Raw genomic sequence first — 21,656 nt, forward strand, 5'->3', positions numbered from 1 at the left:
TCATTCACCTCAAGATATTTACTGATTTCCTTTTCAATTCTTCTTTGACCTACTGTTGTTATTTAAATTCTATTTGTTTGTGGATTTTCCAGTTCTTCACTGGTTATTGATTTCCAGCTTCATTCCATTTTGGTCAGAGAAGATGCTTTGTATGATCATTCTTTCTAAATTTCTAAATTTATTGAGATGTGTTTTGTGACCCAACATGCACTCTATTCTGGAGAATGATCCATATGCATTTGAGAAGAATGCATATCCTGCTCTTTGGGGATGCCACGCTCTGTATTTGTCTGTTAGGTCCAGCTTATTTATTGTATTACAGAAGTTGTGATTTTAGAAAATAATCTTGTACATGTGTGAAATTCTCATACAACACCCCTTCACCAACACAGCATGCTGTAGTGAAACATTTGTTAGAGGTTATGAGATAATAACACCAGACTATTACCACTAACTATGGTCCATAACATACATTTGGCATATTTTTTCCATATCCCCTGTATTAGTCAGCCAAAGGGGTACTGATGCAAAATACCAGAAATTGGTTGGTTTTTATAAAGAGTATTTATTTGGTGTAGGAGCTTACAGATACCAAACCAGAAAGCATAAGTTACTTCCCTCTCCAAAGTCCATTTTCATGTGTCGGAGCAAGATGGCTGCCGATGTCTGTGAGGGTTCAGGCTTCCTGGGTTCCTCTGGGCTCCACCACCTCTGCTTTCTCCACAAGGTCAGCTATAGACTATGAAGCTCTCTAGGCTTTGCCTCTCTCCACAAGGTCAGCTGTAGACTATCAGGCAAACGGCTCTGTCTCTCTCCCTGGGGCTCCAGCTTCAGCGTCAAACTCCAACATTAAAACTCTTGCACCAAAAGCACCAACTCTGTCTTTTGCCATGCCTTTTATCTGTGAGTCCCCATCCACTAAGGGGTGGGGACTCGATGCCCTAAAGATGTGGTCCAATCAAAGCCCTAATCATGCCCAGTAATAACTCAGATTACAAATATAATCCAATACCTATTTTTGGAATTCCTACCCATATGAAACTGCTACATCCATCTATTATTAACACAGTACATCTTTGACAGTGATGCAAGAGTATTACAATACTGCTATTAACCATAACCCATGCTTCTCCACATTCCCACACCCTACAATAATGATGTACATCTGCTCTAGCTCACAAAAGGACACTCTTACATCTGCACCATCAACCACAATTCTCAACCACTTCTTGGTTCACTGTGTTATTCAGTCCCTACATTATTCTCTAGCTTTTTTTTCCAATTGACATTTACATCTCTAGATTACCCTTTTCAACCACAATCCCATTTATAAACCAGCTTCTACTCACTATAAGGTGAGACCATCAACTTTATTTCCACAATTTTACAGTCAAGTTAATTAGGACTTCTATATGCATTAAGCATCAGTCCTTCACAGTCCACCTATCTCTTTATAACCTATATTCTAGGTTTTAATTCCATGTGTTATTATTTATATTTAGTTCATATTAGAGAGATCATGAAATATTTGTCCTTTTGCATCTGGTTTACTTCACAAAGCATAATGTCTTCAAGATTCAACCATGTTATCATTGTGTCCCAATTCATTTCTTCTTACTGCAGCATAGTATTACATTGTATGTATATACCACATTTTGTTTATCCATTCATTGGTTGATGGACATTTGGGTTGTTTCCATCTTTTGCAATTGTGAATAAGGCCTTAAGCACATTATTGTGTAGATGTCTGTTCATGTCACAGTTTTCAGTTCTTCTGTATATATTCCTAGTAGAGGGATTGCTGGGTCATACGGCAGTTCTATATTTAACTCCCTGAGGAACTGCTAAACTGTCTTCCACGGAGGCTGCACCATTTTACAAAACCACCAACAGTGCAGGAGTGTTTCTATTTCTCCACATTCTCCTCAATACTTAATGTTTTCTGTTTATTATAATAACGGCCATTCTACATGGTGTGAGATGATACCTCATTGTCATTTTGATTTGCATTTTTCTAGTAGTTAGTGATAGGAAACATTTTTTTCACGTGCTTTTTGACCATTTGTATTTCCTCTTTGGAGAAATGTCTATTTAAATCTTTTTAAATTGGTTTGCTTGCTCTTTTATTGCTGCGTCGCATATATAGAATGGAAATCAAACCCTTATTGGATGTGTGGCTTCCAAATATTTTCTCCTATTGGCTGCCTTTTCACCTTTTTGATGAAGTCCTTTGAATCACAAAAGTATTTGAGAAGGTCCCATTTATCCATGTTTTCTTTCATTGCTCATGCTTTTGGTGTTAAGATTTGAGAATCCACCACTTACAACCAGGTCTTGAAGATGTTTTCCTACATTTTTTTCCTAGGAGCTCTATGTTTATTGTTTTTATATTTAGGTCTTTGATCCATTTTGAGTCAATTTTTGTACAAGGTGTGTAGCAGTTTGATATAATTGATGAATTCCAAAAAGAAATATTGGATTATATTTGTAATCTGATCTGTACTTGGGCATGACTGAGTTATCGTTAGGGCATGGAGTCCCCACCCAGAACCTGCCTCTTGGTGGGTGGAGACTCACAGATAAAAGGCATGGCAAAGGACAGGGTTGGAGTTTTTGATGCGGGGATTTTTGATGTTAGAGTTTGATGCTGAAGACTCGGGAAGTCAGTGTGCAGAGGAAAGAGAAGCCAGCCCCAGGAAGGAAGGAACCTTGAAGCCAGAGTAAAGCAAGCCCCAGGAACGTAGGAACCCAGGAAGCCTAACCCTTGCAGATGTCGGCAGCCATCTTGCTCCAAATAGACTTTGGTGAGGGAAGTAACTTATGCTTTATGACCTGGTATCTGTGAGATCCTACCCCAAATAAATACCCTTTATAAAAACCAACCAATTTCTGGTATTTTGCATCAGCACCCTTTTGGCTGACTAATACAGGCTCCTACCAGATATATCCTAGAAAATGCAACTAATTCTAAATGGAAGACAATCACAGACGCCAATTCTAAAATGTTCCAGATGTTGAGATTATTGCACAAGCATTTAAAAATAGTTATTATAACTATGCCTGAAGAAGTAAAGGAAAGTACACTTGGAATGAAAGAAAATGTACGAAATTTCAGAATAGAAACAAAAATATAAAAGAACCAAATAGAGGGAAGCAGACTTGGCCCAAAACACCCAAAGGCAAAGGTGTTTGCCTACCACATGGGAGGTCCGCAGTTCAAACCCTGGGCCCCCTCGACCGTGTGGAGCTGGACCATGTGCAGTGCTGATGCACACAAGGAGTGCCGTGCCACACAGGGGTGTCCTCCACATAGGGGAGCCCCAGTGCACACAGGAGTGTCCCCCACATAGGGGAACCCCATGTGCAGGAAGTGTGCTCCATAAGGAGAGCTGCCCAGTGCAAAAGAACGTGCAGCCTGCCCAAGAATGGTGCCACACACACAGAGAGTTGACACAACAAGATGACACAACAAAAAGAAACACAGATTTCCAGTGCTGCTGATAAGGATAGAAGCAGTCACAGACGATCACACAGCGAATGGACACGGAGAGTAGACAACTTGGGGAGGGGGGGAAGGGGAGATAAATTAGAAAAATAAAAATAATAAATAAATAAATTTAAAAAAGAGAACCAAATAGAAACTTTAGAACTGAAAAATAAAAATATTCACTGGATGGGACTGATAGCAGAATAGAGTTGACAGAGTAAAGAGTCAATGAAATTGAAAATAAAGCAAAGAAATCTGTTGTTTGAAGAAGAAAAGGAAAAGAAATGAAGAGAGCTTCAAGGATCTGTGGGACAATATCAAAAGGGCTAACATATGGGTAATTTGAGTCTCAAAAAGAGATTTATGGAACACTACACTAACAATAGCAGAACACATATTCTTTTCAAGTGCATTTATGATACATTAACCAATGCAGACCATGTGCTGGGTCATAAAAAAACTCAACAAATATAGAAAGGATTGGAATTGTACAAAGTAAAATATAATTAAATAAGAAATCAATAACAATATATCTAGAAACCCTTCAAAATGTTTTTTAAAGAATATTTTTGTCTTTATTTATTTTTAATGTTACATTAAAAAAATACGAGGTCCCCATATACCCCCTCACCCCCCTCCTCCCATAACAACAACCTCCTCCGTCATCATGGGACATTCACTTGGTGAATACATCTCTGAGCACTGCTGCACCACATGGTCAATGGTCCACCTTATAGTTTACACTCTCCCCCAGTCCACCCAGTGGGCCATGTCAGGACCTACAATGTCCAGCAACTGTCCCTGCAGTATCACCTAGGACAACTCCAAGTCCCGAAAATGCCCCCACATCACATATCTTCTTCCCACTCCCTACCCTCAGCAGATACCATGGCCACTTTCTCCACATCAATGCTATATTTTCTTTGATTACTAATCACAATAGTTAATGAATAGAATATCAGTAAGTCCACTCTAATCCATACTCTATTCCTCCATCCTGTGGACCCTGGAGTGGTTATGTACACTCCACATCTATATCGAGAGGGTGCTTAGATTCCACTTGGATGATGGATGCAATTCTCCTGCTTTCAGTTGTAGGAACTCTTGGCTCCCTGGCGTGGTGGTTGACCTTCTTCACCTCCCTGTTAGCTGGCTGGGGTAAGTCCAATAAACCAGAGGGTAGGAGTTGCAAGTCTGTTGAGGCTCAGGGCCTGGCTATCACATGGACAGTCCAGAGATTCAGGTCCCTGAGTATATACTAAACCCCAGTACCAACCACAGGTCCAGTAAAAGTAAAAGGAGAGGCTTGTGAACAAAGATCACATCTGAGTCCAACTCCATCACACTCAGGAATACAAACTCCAAAGCAGGGACAACTGACATGGCACTGAACTCCATCTGCCATGAGTATAGAACCTGTGGGTCTCTGTAGCCCTCAGAAGAACCAATACCTGGAGTTGTATCCATTTTAGCTGTCTCTGGGACTCTGCTGAGGTGTGCATAAGGGCGGCCACTCTGATGACCTCCCAGCTCTTTTTTGGAGACTCATAGCCATGTAAACTCATTTGTTCTTTCCATTTCCCCCTTTTATTCAAGCCCAAAAAGCATTTTTAACTCCTGATACTACATGTAGGCTGAGATATTCTCCTGGTCTGAGTTGATAATTTTATTCAAGGTTGTTTTCTAGTTACATCATCAGCTGGTACTTGGTAGTAATCCCTCAGTGCCAGGGAGGCTCATTCCTGGAAGTCATGTCCCATGCCAGGGGGGAAGGCAATGCATTTACATGCTGAGTTTGGCTTTGAGACTGGCCACATTTGAGCAACATGGAGGCTCTCAGGAGGTAACTCTAAGGCACCCTGCAGCTCTAGGCCTAGTTCTCATTTCATGCACACAGGCTCACAAGCATAGTCATTAGTATCAAGGGTTCATTGTTGGATCATCCTTCTTTTTTGGTCTTTGCCATTGCACTTGGGGGATTGTTGCTATTCCTTTAGGGAATGTGATAGAGCTCCCCTGGCTAGGAATTCAGCACTCCCTCAGTTGTCATTTTAACTATAACCACTATGAAAATATCCCTCCAAAATATTTGAATCCAATAATATCAAAAAGGGAAAATATATTATGGATAAGCAGGGTTTATTCCAGAAATGCAAAATTCGAAGCCATTTATGATAAAAATTCTGCAAGATAGAAATAAAAGGGAACTCCCCCAATTTGGGAAAGGGTATTCAAAAAAATCTTACAGTTAACATACTTAATGATAAAAATGAATGATTTTCCCTTCAGAACAGAAAAAATTTGAGGATGCCCACTTTCACCACTTCAACTTAATGTTGTACTAAAGAGCCTACACCTTACCGTAAGGCCAGAAAAATAAATAAAAGGCAAAAATATCACAAAGGAAAAAGTAAGACTGTCACGATTTACAGATGATATGATTTTTACCTTTTTACATTACAAGCAGATATGGCTCAACTGATTGAGTGTCTGCCTACCATATAGAAGGTCCAGGGTTCGAAACCAGGGCCTCCTGGCCTATATGATGAGCTGGCCCATGCGCAGTGCTGCCGTGCACAAGGAGTTCTATGCCACGCAGGGGTGTCCCCTGTGTAGGGGAGCCCCACGTGCAAGTAATGAGCCCCGCAAGGAGAGCTGCCCTGTGTGAAAAAAGCGCAGCCTGCCCAGGAATGGCACCATACACACAGAGATCTGATGCAAGATGGCGCAACAAAAAGAGAAACAGATTCCTGGTGCTGCTGAGAATGCAAGCAGACACTGTTGAAGAACACACAGTGAATGGACACAAGAGAGTAGATAATGGGTAGTAGGGGGGAAGGGGAGAGAAATAAATAAAATAAATCTTTAAAAAAAACCCTCAAAACAAAAGCCCTAAAGAATCTACAAAACAAGTACTAGTGATTTAACAAGATCATAGGATATAATGTTAGTATACAAAAATCAACTGTATTTTTATATACTAGCAGCAAATAATTGGACAGTAAAGTTAAAAGAAATTTTCATTTATAATAATGCCCAAAATTAGAACACTTAGGAATTAATCTACATCTATACTGATAAGTATAAAATATTGCTGAGAGAAATTAATATCTAAATAGAGGTTGCTATGTTCATGAATGATAAGTGTCAATATTATTAGGACGTCAGTTCTCTACAAATTGATCTATAAATTAAACTCAATCCCCCAAAAAATTCCAGGAGGATTTTTTTGTATAAATAGACAAGTTGATCCAAAAATTTATATAGAAATGCAAATGACCTAGAGAAACTTAAGCAATTTTTAAAAAGAACAAAATGGGAGGACTTAGACTAGTTGATTGTAAGACTTATTATAAAGCTACAGAAATTGACAGTATCATATTGGCAAAAAGGTATTAAATCAGTGGAAAGGAGTAGATAGTGCAGAATTGGAAAATGTATGTCAATTGTGCCAAAGCAATTCTCTGGGTAAAAGAAAGGCTTTTCAACAAATGTGCTGAACAACTGGACTTCTTTTTGGGAAAAAAAATAAACATTGGCCCTTACTTCCCACCTCTGGTGAGCAGAATACCCATCTTCACCTCCCCAACCCCCCAGAAAAGATGTGTATGCTTTAATCCTCAGAACCCGTTACCTTATCTGGCAAAGAGACTTTATAGATATGATTAAGGCTAAGGATTTTGAAAGGGTAGATTTTCCTGGCTTGCCTGGATGGGTCTAATCTAAACATATGAATTCTTAAAAGTAGAAGAGGAAGGTAGAAGAGTGGGTCAGAGATGCATGTGAGAAGGATTCACACTGTCATGGTTGGCTTTGAAAATGAAGGGAGGGGGCCACTAGCCAAAGAATGCAGTGGCCTCTAGAAAATGGAAATTGCTCTTAGTTTACAGCCTGCAAGAAAATGGGGATGTTGGTCTTACAACCACATGGAACTGAATTTTACCAACAACCCAAAAGAATAGGAAGTGAATTCTCCCCTAGGGCTTCCAAAAAGGAATGTAACCTGTCAAAACCTTGATTTTAGACTGGAGAGACCTGTACCAGACTTCTGACCTACAGAAATATAAGATAAGAAATTTGAGTTGTTTCAAACCACTAAGTTTATGGTAACTTTTTATAGCAGTACTAGAAAACTATCACCATACAAAACAATTAACTAAATTGTTTTAACAATTGACCTAAATTTTAAAGCTAAAATGATAAATCTCCTAGAAGGAAGGATAAGAGAATATCTTTATAACTTGGGTTAGGTAATGATTTCTTAAAGCAGATTAAAAAAGCACAAACCCTAAAAGCAAAGGCTGATGAATCATATTTTATAAAAAATATAAATATTTACTTGTTGAAAGACATTGTAAAGAGAAAAGAAAGGAATGCCATACATTGAGAGAAAATATTTGCAACACAGATATCTCACAACAGAATGGTATCCAGAATATATAAAGAATTGTTATAGCTCAAAAATAAGAAAACAGTAACCTAATTTTAAAAATGGGTAAAAGATTTGAACTGATGCTTCACACAAGAAGATATATAGCTAATAAACTTCTTTTAGTTTCCTGGTTGCTAAATCAAATACCATAAAATGGGTTAGATTAAGCAATGGAATTTATTGGCTCATGGTTTTGAGGGTAGGAGAAATCCAAAATTGGGGTGTCAGCAAGGTGATGCTTTCTCTCTCAAGTCAGTGGCATTCTTGGGAGTGGATGTAACTCAAGCGATTTAGTGCCTGCTCCCCATGTACTAGATCCTGGGTTCAATTTCCAGTACCTTCTAAAAATGAAACAAACGAAAGAAACCAACTTCTATTGGGGAGCAGATGTAATTCAGTGGTCAAGTGCCTGCTTCCCATGTACAAGGTACTGGGTTACAAGGTACTGGGTTCAATCCCCAGTATCTCCTAAAAAAAAAAAAAGCATGGCATTCTGGTGCTGGCTACTGGTAATCCTTGGTCATTGGTTTTTCTGTCACATGAGAATGCACATGGTGGCATCTTTTCCTTTCTTTTCTCAGTTCCATAGACTTCCAGCTTCTTGCGTCTCTGTGGCTTTTTCTTCCATGTCCAATGTCCTTTGCTTATAAGGACTTTTTCAGCTGTATTGGATTAAGGCCCACCTCATTCAGTTTGGGCACACCTTACCTAATAACATCTTTAGAGCTTTTATTTTCAAATGGATTACACACACAGGGCTAGGGATTGGAGCCTGAACATGCCTGCTGTGGGACACATGATTCAAACCTCACAAAGCTATGAAAAGATGTTCAACATCTCTATTCATCAGGGAAATGCGATTTAAAGCCACAATGATATATCATTATCATTCTATACCCATTAGAATGGATAAAAAAGCCTGACAAATCAATTGCTGGTGAAGATGCGGAGCAACTGAAACTCTCATATACTGATGGTGAGAATATAAAGTGGAAAACTATTTCGCAGTAAATTAAAAATTTAAGTAAAAACTATGATATTACCCATTTCACTCTTCAGTATTTATCCAAGATAAATTAAAAAATGTGTCCACACAAAGACTTGTACACAAATGTTCACAGAAATTTAAACAAAGTAACCAGAAATTTGAAACAACCCCAATGTCCATCAACTAGTAAATGGATGAACAAAACATAACATAGCCATACAACAAAATACTACCCATTAATAAAGAGGAATGAACTAATGATACATGACACACCATGATTGAGTTTTAAATTCATTTTCCTCCGTCAAAGAAACAAGATGAAAGAGCACAACTGCGTGGTTACGTCTAAAGAAATAAAGTGCAAACTAATCTATAATGAGAAAAAGCAGATCAATTATTGCCTATTGGCTAGGGTAGAGAGAAGGATGGGCATTGTGGTAGACTGAATTATGTACCCCAAGTTAGATATATTCTTAAACTTAAACTGCATCCCTGTGGGTCTGAACCCAATGTAAATAGGACCTTTCCAAGGCATTATTTTTAGTTAAGGTATGGCCAGGGTAGGACTTAAATCCAGATTTAGGGAGGCTTCATAAAGAGAAAAAACCAGAAGCCAGGTCAGAGAAGGTCACAGGGAGAAGCAGAAAGTCAATGGGAACCTGGAAGAGAAAGGAGAGAATATCGTCATTTGAGAGGAAAGTCAAGGGACTCCAAGGATTCCCTGCAGCCAGCACGAGAACGCTAGTGTTTGGAGAGAAAGCAAGCCTTGCTGCTCTTGGACTTCTAGCCTCAAAGTGATAAGCAAATAAATTCCCGTTATTTAAGCCAACCCATTGTTTGGCATTTGTGATAGTAGCTCTGGCAAACTATGACAGACTGTACATGCACAAGGGATTTTTGGAAATCTGGAAATGTTCTGTATCTTCACTGAGGGTTTTTTTTGTTTTTGTTTTTTAGGAGGTTTTGGGGATTGTACACAGGATCTTGTATATGGGAAGCAGGTACTCAAACTACTGAGCTATACCCGCTCCCCACTGTAGTGTTTTTAAAGATATTTTTAACTGTCAAATTCAACTAATTGTATACTTTAAATGGATGCTTTTTTATTGAGTGAATAATTTCTTAATACATTTTTAAAAGTGCATTATTAAAGATACTATGAGACTATTTTCTTTAAAACCCAAAAGAGAAATTTAGTTTTGCCTTATTTATTTCCCTTTCAGATAAACTGCTATAAAATAAAATAGTCTCCACAAAATAGAGAAACCTGAAAAACCCATGAGTTAAGTATCCTCTCAATTTGTTAAACAAATCAACAAACAAAACCTTGCCTAATTAAACTGAAAGAAAAATATAAGGAAGAAGGTACAAAATTAAGAACAGAATTGGAAACATAGATATAATAGTATGGATCAAGAAAATAAAAAGTTAGTTCTTTAAAAAGATTAGTAAAAGTGGCAATCCTCAGAAGCAACAATAAGAGAAAAAGGAACCCCACAAAACCATTGTCAAGAATTAAAAAGGGCATATTATGATAGATTTTGCAGATATTGAAATGATAAGTACATATGAAAAACTTCATGCACCAAAAAATTTAAAAATTTTAATGAAATGGCAACTTACCAAAAACTTCATGAGAAGAAACAGAAAATCTAAATGCTCCTGAAATTTATTTCATAATTTAAAACCTTTACAAAGAAACTCCAGGCCCCAGATAACTTTGCCAACAAAATCTTTCAAATAATTCAATAACAATTTATGTAATTGAGGCTATATTATTAGGTTCATGTAAATTTAGATAACATAATACATTGTTGGCGAGACTGTGTGTAAAAAGTTGCTCTTGTACAATGCTGGTGAAAATTCAAATTAGCATTCCCTGTGGAGGCTAATTTGGCAACCTCTATCAAAATTACATGGGGAAGCAGATTTTGCTCAAGGGATAGAGTGCCTACCCCGTGGGGGGCCCAGAGTTCAAACCCAGAGCCTCCTGATCCATGTGGTGAGCTGGCTCATGTGCAGTGCTGATGCGTGCAAGGAGTGCTGTGCCACGTGGGGGATCCCCTGTGTAGCGGAGCCCCACCCACAAGCAGTACGCCCCATAAGGAGAGCCACCCTGTGCGAAAAAAGTGCAGCAGGAGTGGCGCTGCACACACGGAGACCTGAAGTAGCAAGATGATGCAACAAAAAGAGATGCAGATTAGATTCCTGGTGCCGCTGACAAGAATACAGGTGGCATGCAGGGGTGTCCGCTGCATACGGGAGCCCCATGCGCAAGGAGTGTGTCCTGTCAGGAGAGCTGTCCAGTGTGAAAGAAAGTCCAGCCTGCCCAGGAGTGGCGTTACACACACAGAGAGCTGATGCAGCAAGATGACGCAACAAGGGAAATGGACTTGGCCCAGTGGTTAGGGCGTCCGTCTACCACATGGGAGGTCCGCGGTTCAAACCCCGGGCCTCCTTGACCCGTGTGGAGCTGGCCCACATGCAGTGCTGATGTGCACAAGGAGTGCCCTGCCACGCAGGGGTGTCCCCCGCGTAGGGGAGCCCCACGCGCAAGGAGTGCACCCGTAAGGAGAGCCGCCCAGCGTGAAAGAAAGTGCAGCCTGCCCAGGAATGGCGCCGCCCACACTTCCCGTGCCGCTGACAACAACAGAAGCGGACAAAGAAACAAGATGCAGCAAATAGACACAGAGAACAGACAACCGGGGCGGGGGGATTAAAAATAAATAAATAAATCTTTAAAAAAAAAAAAAGATGATGCAACAAAAAGAGACACAGATTCCTGGGCTGCTGAAAAGAATAGGAGTGGACACGGAGGAGAACATAGTGAATGGATAGAAAGAGCAGACAACTTGGGGAAGGGCAAAGGAAGAGAAATAAATAAATAAATAAATCTTTAAAAAAGGCAACTGTGTGATCTTCTACCTAAAATAAAAAAAATAAAAAAAAAAGAATACAGGCGGACACAGAAGAACACACAGTGAATGGACACAGAGAGCAGACAACTGGGAGGGGAGAGGAGAGAAATAAATAAAAAATAAATCTTAAAAAAAAAAATTACATGAACATTTGTCCTTTCATCCAGCAATCCCATTCTAGGAATCTGTCTCAAAGATACAATGGCAAACATATTAAAAGATGCAATAACAAGGCTGTTCAGTACAGTACTATTATCACAAAATTTAAAATACCCATCAATAGAATAATATGAAACTGCAAAAATGATTAAGGAATATCCCTATATGTTACTATAGAGTGACTTTCAGGAAATATTAAGTGAAAAAACATGGAGGAAACTGTTTGCATTATGATATTATTTATCTAAGAAGGAGAAAATAAAAACATGTTACATACTCACAATTTAAAATAATGGAAGACTAAACTTAAAGCAAGGCACCAATGTAATAGTCACTTATAGGCCACGGAGGAAATAGGGTGGAGAGCAAAGAATATGGACTTTTTTTGAATATCTTATTTTGTTTGACTCTGGAATCAGGCAAATATTTTGCAAAATCATGATATTAAATAAAATAAGCAATTGCTAGAAATCAAAAGTAAAAAATTCTCCTCAAATTCACTTAAAGACTCAATATAGTCCCAATAAAAATACCAACAGTGTGTACCAGTGTGAATGTGTATGTGTGTGTAATGTGACAAATAACTCTAAAAACTGATATGGAAGAGCACAAGCCCAAGAACAGCTAAGACATTTTTAAGACTAAGGTGGGAGGACTTGCTTTACTGGATATCAAGACATATTGTAATGCCCACTAATAAAAACATTTTTTATTGGAGTAAGGATAGTCAAATATACTATAGAAATAGAATAAAGAACAGTGGGGAAGGGTTGGTTTTTTAATAAAAAGTACTTGGGCAACTGGATATGTATTTGGAAGAAAATGAAACCTGACCCCACTTCTCACCCTATACAAAATCAATTCCAGAAGAATTTTGTATATAAACTTAAAAGGCAAACCAATGTAACTTACAAGATAATGTAGGAGCTATGGTCAGGAGATTGGGCTAGGGAGAGATTTCTATAATAGGACACCAAGAGTACTAATCGTAAAGAAAAAGACTTAAATTTGGCTATAGTAAAATTAAGAATTTCTGTCCATCAACAGACACTTCTGAGGGATCAAAGGGAGAAGATGCCTGTAAAAATCAACAAAGAGTTTCTATGCAGAATATATAGAAAACTCTAAAAAAGAGTAAGAAACAAACAAGCAATACAACAGGGAAGTAAGCATTTCCAAACGACTAAAAACAAATGAAAAATTATACAACTGCCTTAGTAAACAGGAAATAGCAAGTTGAAACTGCAATGATATGTTACTACTTGCCCATGAAAACAGCTAATGTTAAAAAGACTGATAAAAATAAGTGTTGGTAAAGATGTAGAGCAACTGGAACTCTTAAATACTGCTGGTGGGAGTGTAAATTAGTACAATCACTTTGGACAACTATTTGAAAAGCTGAGCAAATGAATATCCTATGATCCAGTAATTCATCTCCTGGTAATGTACTCAAGAGAAATGAGTCTATCTGTGTACCACAAGACATGTACAAGGAGGTTTAGAGAAGAATTTCTGTAATAGTTTCAAGCTGGAAACAACTAAAGTGTCCATTAACAATAGAACAGCTAAATTGTGGTATTTCACACAATGAATACTATAAGGCAATGAAAATTAATGAGCTACAGTCACATATAACAAAATGGATGAATTTTATAGACATAATTTAGAGCAAAAGGCACCAGATTAAAAAAAATTAGATACTTTATGGTTCCCTTTATACAAAATTCAATAAGCTGACAAATCTGAACAAAAATGTTTCAAGATTCATGCTTAGGTGGTAAAATTGCAAAGAAAAACAAGGAAGTCATTAATATAAAAGAACAATAGTTCTGTTTTGGGGAGTAATAACTGGGAGGAAAAAGGAGAAAAAGAGGGGGGGCTTCTGGGATGCTAGAATGTTCTGTTTCAACTTGAACGGCTGTAAGAGGTATGTTCACTTTATGATAATTAAGTGAGTTGTACATTTTTCTTTTTGACATTTTCCTGCTTGTGGGCTATATTTTCAATAAAAAGGGTAAAAAGGTTTTTCTTTTTCTTTTTTCCTATTCCATACCTGGTTGAGCATAAAATGCAGGGGGTCCTCTGGCTTTTCATAGACTAATTTTTCAGTGATCTGCTGAGAGAGAGCATAAGGCATCATATTTTGGTTGTGAGCTAAAGTTATATGGTCAGATTAAGCCTGACGTTAACTTTTGCATGAGTCTAACATGTACCATAGCGTGAAATTCATGTGTCTCCTAAAACATGATAAACTACTTTCCTATACTGATAAAATTAGGCAAATTCAGGAAAATTTGGAAGAATAAAGAATTTAGTAATGAATAGACATGGATATTTTAATTAGTTTTCAAGACCAAAGAACTAGTGAGAATACTTTTGGAGAGAAATCTTTGCTTTAAGAAATCAGATTTTGCTAGACTGAGAAATCAATAAATTACTTTGAAGAATAGTCAGGAAATGCCTTTTGAATAAAATTTTAAAATACCTTATGATTTTACAAACAACGTTTCTTCCGAGGTAGTTGATTCTAAAGGTGAAAATGATCTTCAGTGTTCATAAGAATAAATGAGAAGGTATATATAAAACTTCAGAGATTCACTTCCACACTTTATTTTTGTTGTTGAATAGCCCCAAAATTATAATAAAGTATGCATGATTCTCATTTACAGAGGATGCAATAGTGCAAATTTCAAATTGCAGGGAATAATGATTGGGCAAATTTCAGATATAAAATGTTCAGGTCTGTTTAACGAACATTCAATACGTTTTTGACATATTTCTACTGAACGCATATCTGCTAATTAATTTTTCTTACAACGATGTTGCACTAATAATCATTATTTTTCCTTGACTGATGCAAAAGTGATTTATAGAATGATCTAAAATCCTATTTTCTTTAACATCTTTCACCTTTTAAATTATTAGTAGCGTTTTGATTAAAGTCAGAAGACACATACATTAGCACTCTCTAAGAAAATAACATTTTAGGAAGGAAAGGCAAAATATAGAGTTAATGAAGTAGGAGTCACTTATCCCCATTGTATATGAGGAAACTGAGGTTTTAAAACAGTTAAGGAATTTTCCCCAATCACTAAGGTAATAAGTAGCAAAGTTAGGATTTGAGCCTTGGACTTCTAGATTGCAAAATTTTTGCTGTTTGCTCTATACACTTCTTTAAAAACAAAACTTTTACAGTTTAAATGTTTTCATTTGAGGTGGTCTTTATTATTTTACACATTTCTACCACAAAGTTACTTCATGGACATATGTTACTATATGTACATGTGCATTGCTATATAATATCATTACTATAAAAAGGAAACATAAGCAAATACCAAAAAAAAAAAAAAAGCAAGCATGATAATCCACTGATGTAATTCCATAATAGTCATGAAATGTCAAACTTTAAAGATGGCTCCAGCAGCATGGTCAATGAGATTTGTAATTATGAGAATTAGAAGAAACTTTTAACTTTTTTTTTCCACTCTAAAAAATGTAGATTCTTACTCATGATAATGGTCATCTCTTTGCAAGTATTTCACCCCTACCTTTTTCTCTCCTTTTCAATTACCAACATTTTGTCCTCCCTTCTTAGTCTGGCTCAAATTTTAACCCTTGGCCAAGTTCTTCCCTATCAACCAGTCTACCTGAATGCTGATCCCTATGAAGGGCTTCCTATCATTGGTAAGTACCATGCATTTGTTGTTTACAACTCTGGCCAGTTAGGTCAGTTGTTAGAGCATGGTGCTGATAATTCACTACCTTTGGTTAATACATCTTAATGTACTTACTGACTTCTCAATTAGATTATATCCCTTTTACTATAAAGGCCCATTCTTGTACCACTTGAAATCAAGATCAAAATTTGTCTTTTAAATAAGTATTGTAAAAGCCACAAAGACAGGAGTTGAGCGGTTTACCTGGAATATTTGCAGAATATTGTGCTTCTCCATGTATTGGAGTGCAACTTGATAAGGATCTTCATATGCTATAGGCGCAAACTTCTTCTTATGAGTTTGCTTGTATACATAAGACTTCTTTTCTTGTTCAGATTGTGAAATATCATCCTGAAATCGAAACATCCACCCAAAAGTCTTTAATAAATCTAAAGCTCAGGAAATTTTGTTGTTGTTATCAGTGGAATCTGGTGTTGGTGGGATATGAACACAAGGAGTTGGAGAAAAGACACCTTTTTTTCTTAAAGGGACCCATTAATACTCCAGGCAATATAATGTACTTCAAATCCTGGGAGTTACCTTAGCAATCTCCAATCTATTCCAAATCCCTTTCCCTTCACAGGGATCTCAAGTCTACTCCAAAACCTTTCCCTTGGTAGAAGCCTAGAGAGGAAAAATGGCTGTGTGATAGTTAGCAGCAGAACCAACACTTGAAGCTCAATTCTCCTGAATTCTGGTTCTTTGATCCTTCTTGAGAAGCCTTAAGGTAGTAGAGAAAGCAACACAACTCTTTATTTCTTGCCCTTCTCCTGTCCTTCCTGAAACTTATGGGCCGCACATACTATAATATGGGGATTTACTTCTCATCCTTGAACCTACATGTCCCTCCACCATCACAGAACCCTGTCTTGCCCCCAACCTCCCAGTTAGGTACCAAAATGCCCCTTTACCTACAGGTTTGGTTTTTGTCACTTGAGTTTTTTCTTGACTGATCATATAGTCCAATTTGGATGAGATGGAGGGTAATCTTTGGAAATAGTCTTGGTTTTTTGCTGTGTAATAATTTGTGAATCTGGTATCAGCTAGGTGGTAGTTTGGGATAAAGTTTACAGTTTCACCTTCAGTTTCAGTTTCTGTTTCAACTGAAACCTTGGAATTGTTGAAGTCTGTTTGGCTATCCTCAAATTTGCAGGGCTGTACTCTGTAGTCAGCCACTGTGTCTTCCCTGAAGTTGTCAAATTCCTTAGATATTTTGTAGTCAAACTGGCCAGGTGTTCCATAATCAGTTAGGTAGTCTTCTATGTCATCAACCTGGTCATCTGTTCTGTTCTTAATCTGGTTAGATTCATTGTAGTATTCCTGGTCATCTGTAAGTTGGTCAGCATTGCTCTCAGCCTGGTGTTCAGCTAGGCCAGTGGCTTGGTCATATACTTCGGGGTGAGTCTGTACAGATGGTCTGCGGTCAGTTTGCTCAGACAATCTGTGGCCAATCTGTTCAGAAGTTCTTTGGTCAGATGAGACAGACAATCTGTGGCCAATCTGTTCAGAAGTTCTTTGGTCAGATGAGACAGACAATCTGTGGTCCATCTGTTCAGAAGTTCTTTGGTCAGGCAGGGTAGACAGTCTGCGGTCAGTCTGTTCAGAAGTTTTTCGGTCAGATAGGATAGATAGTTTGTGGGCAATCTCTTCAGAAATTTTTTGGTCAGGCAAGACAGACAGTCTGTGGTCAGTCTGCTCAGAAGTTCTTCTGTCAGATGAGATAGGCGGTCTCTGGTCAATCTGTTCAGAAGTTCTTTGGTCAAAGGAAACAGACAATCTGTGATCAGTTTGTTCAGAAGTTCTTTGGCCAGATGTGACAGACAATCTGCGGTCAGATTGTTCAGAAGGTCTTCGGTCAGCAGAGCCAGATTCCTTGTTGCCAGTCTGTTCAGAGATGATTCCATCAGACAGGATAGGCAATCTGTAGTCAATCTGTTCAGAAGGTCTTTTGTCAGAAGAAACAGACAATCTGTGGTCAACTTGTTCAGAAGTTCTTTGGTTGGCAGAGTCAGACAGCTTGTTGTCAATCTGTTCAGAGATTCTTTGTTCAGACAGAACAGACAATTTGTGGTCAACCTCTTCAGAAGGCCTTTGTTCAGAAGAAACAGACCATCTTTGGTCAGTCTGTTCAGAATCTACATGATCAGCTTGGTTAGCTACCTTGTGGTCAGTCTGATGAGATGCTCTACGGTCAGCAATGTCAGAAAAGTTGGATGCTCTACGATCATCCTGACCAGATAGTCTGCTCCCAATCTGTTCAAATACTTGGGGGTCATTTTGGTCAAATAATTTGGGGTCTACCTGAACAGACACTCTGTGGGCAGTCTTGTCAGTTATTTTGTGATCACTCTGGTCATCTGACTCCTCTTCCACCTGATTATTCCAGTTCTCCTCATCCTGGTCGTCATAATAGCTGGCAGTTGGATGCTCGTCTGTGCTTTCAGGTTCCAAGGATTCAGAAGGAGCCTCTTCTGAAGGTTCCTCCATTTTCTGTCTCCTGCCTGGCTGGTCTAGGTTGCCAGGCGCTGTGGTGAGGGCTGGGCTGGTAGTCTAGACAACCCTCCCGAGCCGATGACGACGTTTCCGGTAGGCTTTGTTCCGGCCTTAGCGCACCGGGTTCTTCCGGGCAGATGCGCTTCATTCCGCTGCAGCTGCGGCTGCGAGCTTGGCTGCTGGCTGCCCTGGGAAACGCCGCCTGGGGCTTTCCCAGCAGCCTGCAGTCGGGTGGTAGCGGACAACATTCTCCTGAGAAAAGGTGTCATCTGAGGAAAGGTAATTCCCCCACTCTGGTTACCACGACTTCTCCACCACTGCTTTGAACTCCGCCTCAGGGCTCTGTGAAATGATGCTTCAGAGCCTTATCCTCCTCGGTTTTTGTAGAGTTCCTAGCGGCACGTGTACGAAATTGGATCTTTCAAGTACCACTCCCAATTAACAAAAACATTTGTTAAGCGATGAACCCGCAGTCAACCACATGAGGATAACATATGCGAACAGACATTTGTGTTGCCACTAAATCACATTCCTGCTTCGTCTGGTAATGATTTTTGACTAATCACAGTTGTGCTGCACAGTATTATATAGGAGCCAGGCAGCGTGCGAATAAATGGCCCTGATAAATATTATTTTTTGACCTTCATCGGTATTGTGGTGGCAGCCAAAGTATGTATTCTTTTAAAAAAATATTTAAAAAAAATGTAATACTGTATGTTTCCAGGGCTGACTATTTTCAGTGGCACCAGGCAGAGTTGAGTCCTTATCACTTATATTACCGAGGTCATATGAATTTTTCCTTATAGTTAAAGGACTCAGAGTTGTACTGTTCCCACCTCCCCCCACACCTCTTGGCATTTCATTTCTGCAAGAGCATCTTTTTCCCTCTCTCAAGGAACAAATGAGCACCTGTTTTCCATCCCCTCTGGGATGAGCTAGTCCTGACTGTGGAAACTCAAGCCATATGATGTTTACTTGCTGAATTAGACATATGTCTATGGCTAGACAACCAGTGGGAGGAGAGATAATCCAGTGAGAATGGGTTCTAAAATCCCACTAAGTGGTTTTATAGCAGAAAGCAGGGTTAGGAGGCCAAACCAGAGATCCAGAAAGGAAGGAAGGAAGGAAGGACAGTAGGTAGAGAGACCTGAAAGAGTATATAGCAAGGGCTATATAGCCAGTGCCCTTGTGGTGGCAGGTAGGGTCCAGTACTGTGATTTGGGTCGCCTTTTTGAAATAAACCTTCAGAATTCTCTTCAGGGGGCAGCAGGCCCTCTACATTCAGGAGAAGGGTATGATGATACATTTTACTTTGACTCTCCAAAGCCCAAATCATTGAGGCAGGTCAATGATTGGTAGTATAATGCTAGATATTCCTTTAACAGGGGTTTACAGTTGCATTTAGCAATGAGATGAGACATAAAATCCAAATTTGGATAGTCATGATCAAGGTTTGAAAGGGAGCGTGGGTAACCTTGGTGCCATACTTAGGAGCAGAAAGGGCTAGGTATATGGAAGTAAAATCATTTATTGAAATTATACCTATGGATTAGCACTTAAGACAGTACCTGGAACATAGTAGGTGCTCAAGAAATGTTTGTTAAATATTTTGTCATTTTAAAATAGAAAAATTATTTAAAAATGGAAAACATAGCACATGGAAGCTATTTTTAGAATAAAATAGCCTGTGGTCCACACCTTGAAAGGGGCATTGGTCTTGTAGATTTTTTTTCATGTCCTTAGTTAAGTGTAATCATTGTAGAAAAGGAAAATAAGTGTAAGGAATAAATAAAATTCTCCCAAACTCCTGAGAGATAATCTTTATTAACATTTTGATATATATTCTAGAATTTCCCCATATATATGTCCATATCTATGGGTATGTATATATTTCGCAAAATGGAATCAAATCGTACAACTGAGTTTTCACTTAACACTATAATATAAATGTTTTTCTTTGTCATTAAATTTAATCTAAGTTAAAGGATATAGCTTTTGAAGTCAGACCAAGTTTGTTATAATCCCGTATCTGTCACTTACTGGATTATAGAGTTTGGACTAATCTATTTCTCTGAACCTCAGTTTGCTCATCTGCAGATGAAAAATGGAAATAATATAATTACTCAGTTTTTGTGTCAACTGAATGAGATACATAATTAGCTCATATGTGCGTCATAAAGAGCAGCTATTAAATTGATATGTAGTATATTTAAGGATTAATTTTGGCAGGCTTGTCCTGTTTTTCTCTTCAGGTAAAGTTTTCATTGTGGAATTGCTTGACTAAGGAAATATGCTCATTTAAGGCTTTTGAAAGAACTGTATTTAAAAATAATTTCCAGAAAGGTTGAACCAATCTAAGCTCTACCATTAATGTATGAGGTATTGTTTACACACTGACTTTGTGCATAGTTTTAATTTTTGCCTGCTTATATGTGAAAAATAGTCATTTTTAATTTGTATTCCTTTTTGCATGTTTTTGGCCATTTGTATTTCTGTTTTTGTAAAATTCCTATTCACACCTTTAACTTCTCTTTATGATTCATAAGCGCTTCTTATGAATTGAAAATTTAATCCTTTATTATGTAAATTGTAAATAAGCTTCCTGGTTTGTTTTTCAAAATGGTTGTACCAGTTAATACTCCCCCAGCAATGCATGAATTCAAGTTGTTCTCCAAACTTTCTTTTCGGCTATTCTGATATAGTGAATCTCAATGGGGTTTTCATTTGCATTTCTTTTACAACTAATGACGTTGAGCATTAACATCATTACAGATACTTTAGTCATTACAGATACTTAATGACCATTTGGATGTTCACATCTTTTGCCAGTTTCTATGGTGGATTGTGTGTCTTTTTCTTATTGAGCTGTAGGACTTTATGTAGCATGCTTGGGTGTACATGTGTGTGTTTTTAAACATTTAGCACTTTAATCTCTCTTTATTTTATTTTTGTATATGATCTAAGATAGGGATCTAACCTAATATTCTTAAGTGGTTAGCTAGATATTCCAATGCCATTTATTGACAAAAATGTTTTGTTTCTCCACTGATTTAAAATACTACCTTTTTCAAATACTACCCTCTTATACATATTTGAGTGTATTTCTGGACACTCCACTCCTGTTTCATTTAAAAATCTGCCCTGGTTTTTATTCTGTTCTTATTTAAAACTTACGGTGCCCAACGTGGGGCCCCCAAGCTTCTGCGCCTTCGCCTCCCATCATCTGGACCTGGGAGACCCCATCGCCTCATCAACACGGTGTGTTTCGCGTGAGTTGCCCCACCTGCATCATGGGCAATCTTTCTTCCTCTACCTCTGTCCCACAAGTACAGATCATTCAGGCCCTTCTGGCCAGTCTCCACGTTAAGATATCAGAGAAGGAGTTAGCTAAATATTGGGACGCTTTCATTCGCTTTGACCCCTGGCTGTCTGCCGCGTCGCTTTGGGACCCGCAAACCTGGGA

At 38.4% G+C, this 21,656-nt stretch overlaps 1 protein-coding gene across 4 annotated transcripts in view; it reads right to left on the bottom strand.

The window, feature by feature from the left end:
• Positions 1 to 18,225, bottom strand: part of TEX55 (testis expressed 55) — a 36,321-nt gene extending 18,096 nt beyond the window's left edge. The window contains exons 1-3 of one of the 4 annotated variants that reach the window (XM_058295788.1): positions 16,616 to 18,225; positions 15,905 to 16,051; positions 14,038 to 14,097 (exon numbers count right to left, since the gene is read on the bottom strand). In XM_058295788.1, coding sequence (XP_058151771.1) covers positions 14,038 to 14,097; positions 15,905 to 16,051; positions 16,616 to 18,187 — 1,779 coding nt within the window. In that variant the 5' untranslated portion in view covers positions 18,188 to 18,225. Of the gene's footprint in view, positions 1 to 13,797; positions 14,101 to 15,904; positions 16,052 to 16,615 lie in introns of those variants that run through there. The other 3 variants (XM_058295787.1, XM_012520542.2, XM_058295785.1) reach the window with 3 other exon arrangements.
• Between the last annotated feature and the right edge of the window lie 3,431 nt (positions 18,226 to 21,656).

The sequence above is a fragment of the Dasypus novemcinctus genome, chromosome 4 (genome assembly GCF_030445035.2).
Source record: "Dasypus novemcinctus isolate mDasNov1 chromosome 4, mDasNov1.1.hap2, whole genome shotgun sequence".
In the NCBI taxonomy this organism is placed as follows: Eukaryota; Metazoa; Chordata; class Mammalia; order Cingulata; family Dasypodidae; genus Dasypus; species Dasypus novemcinctus.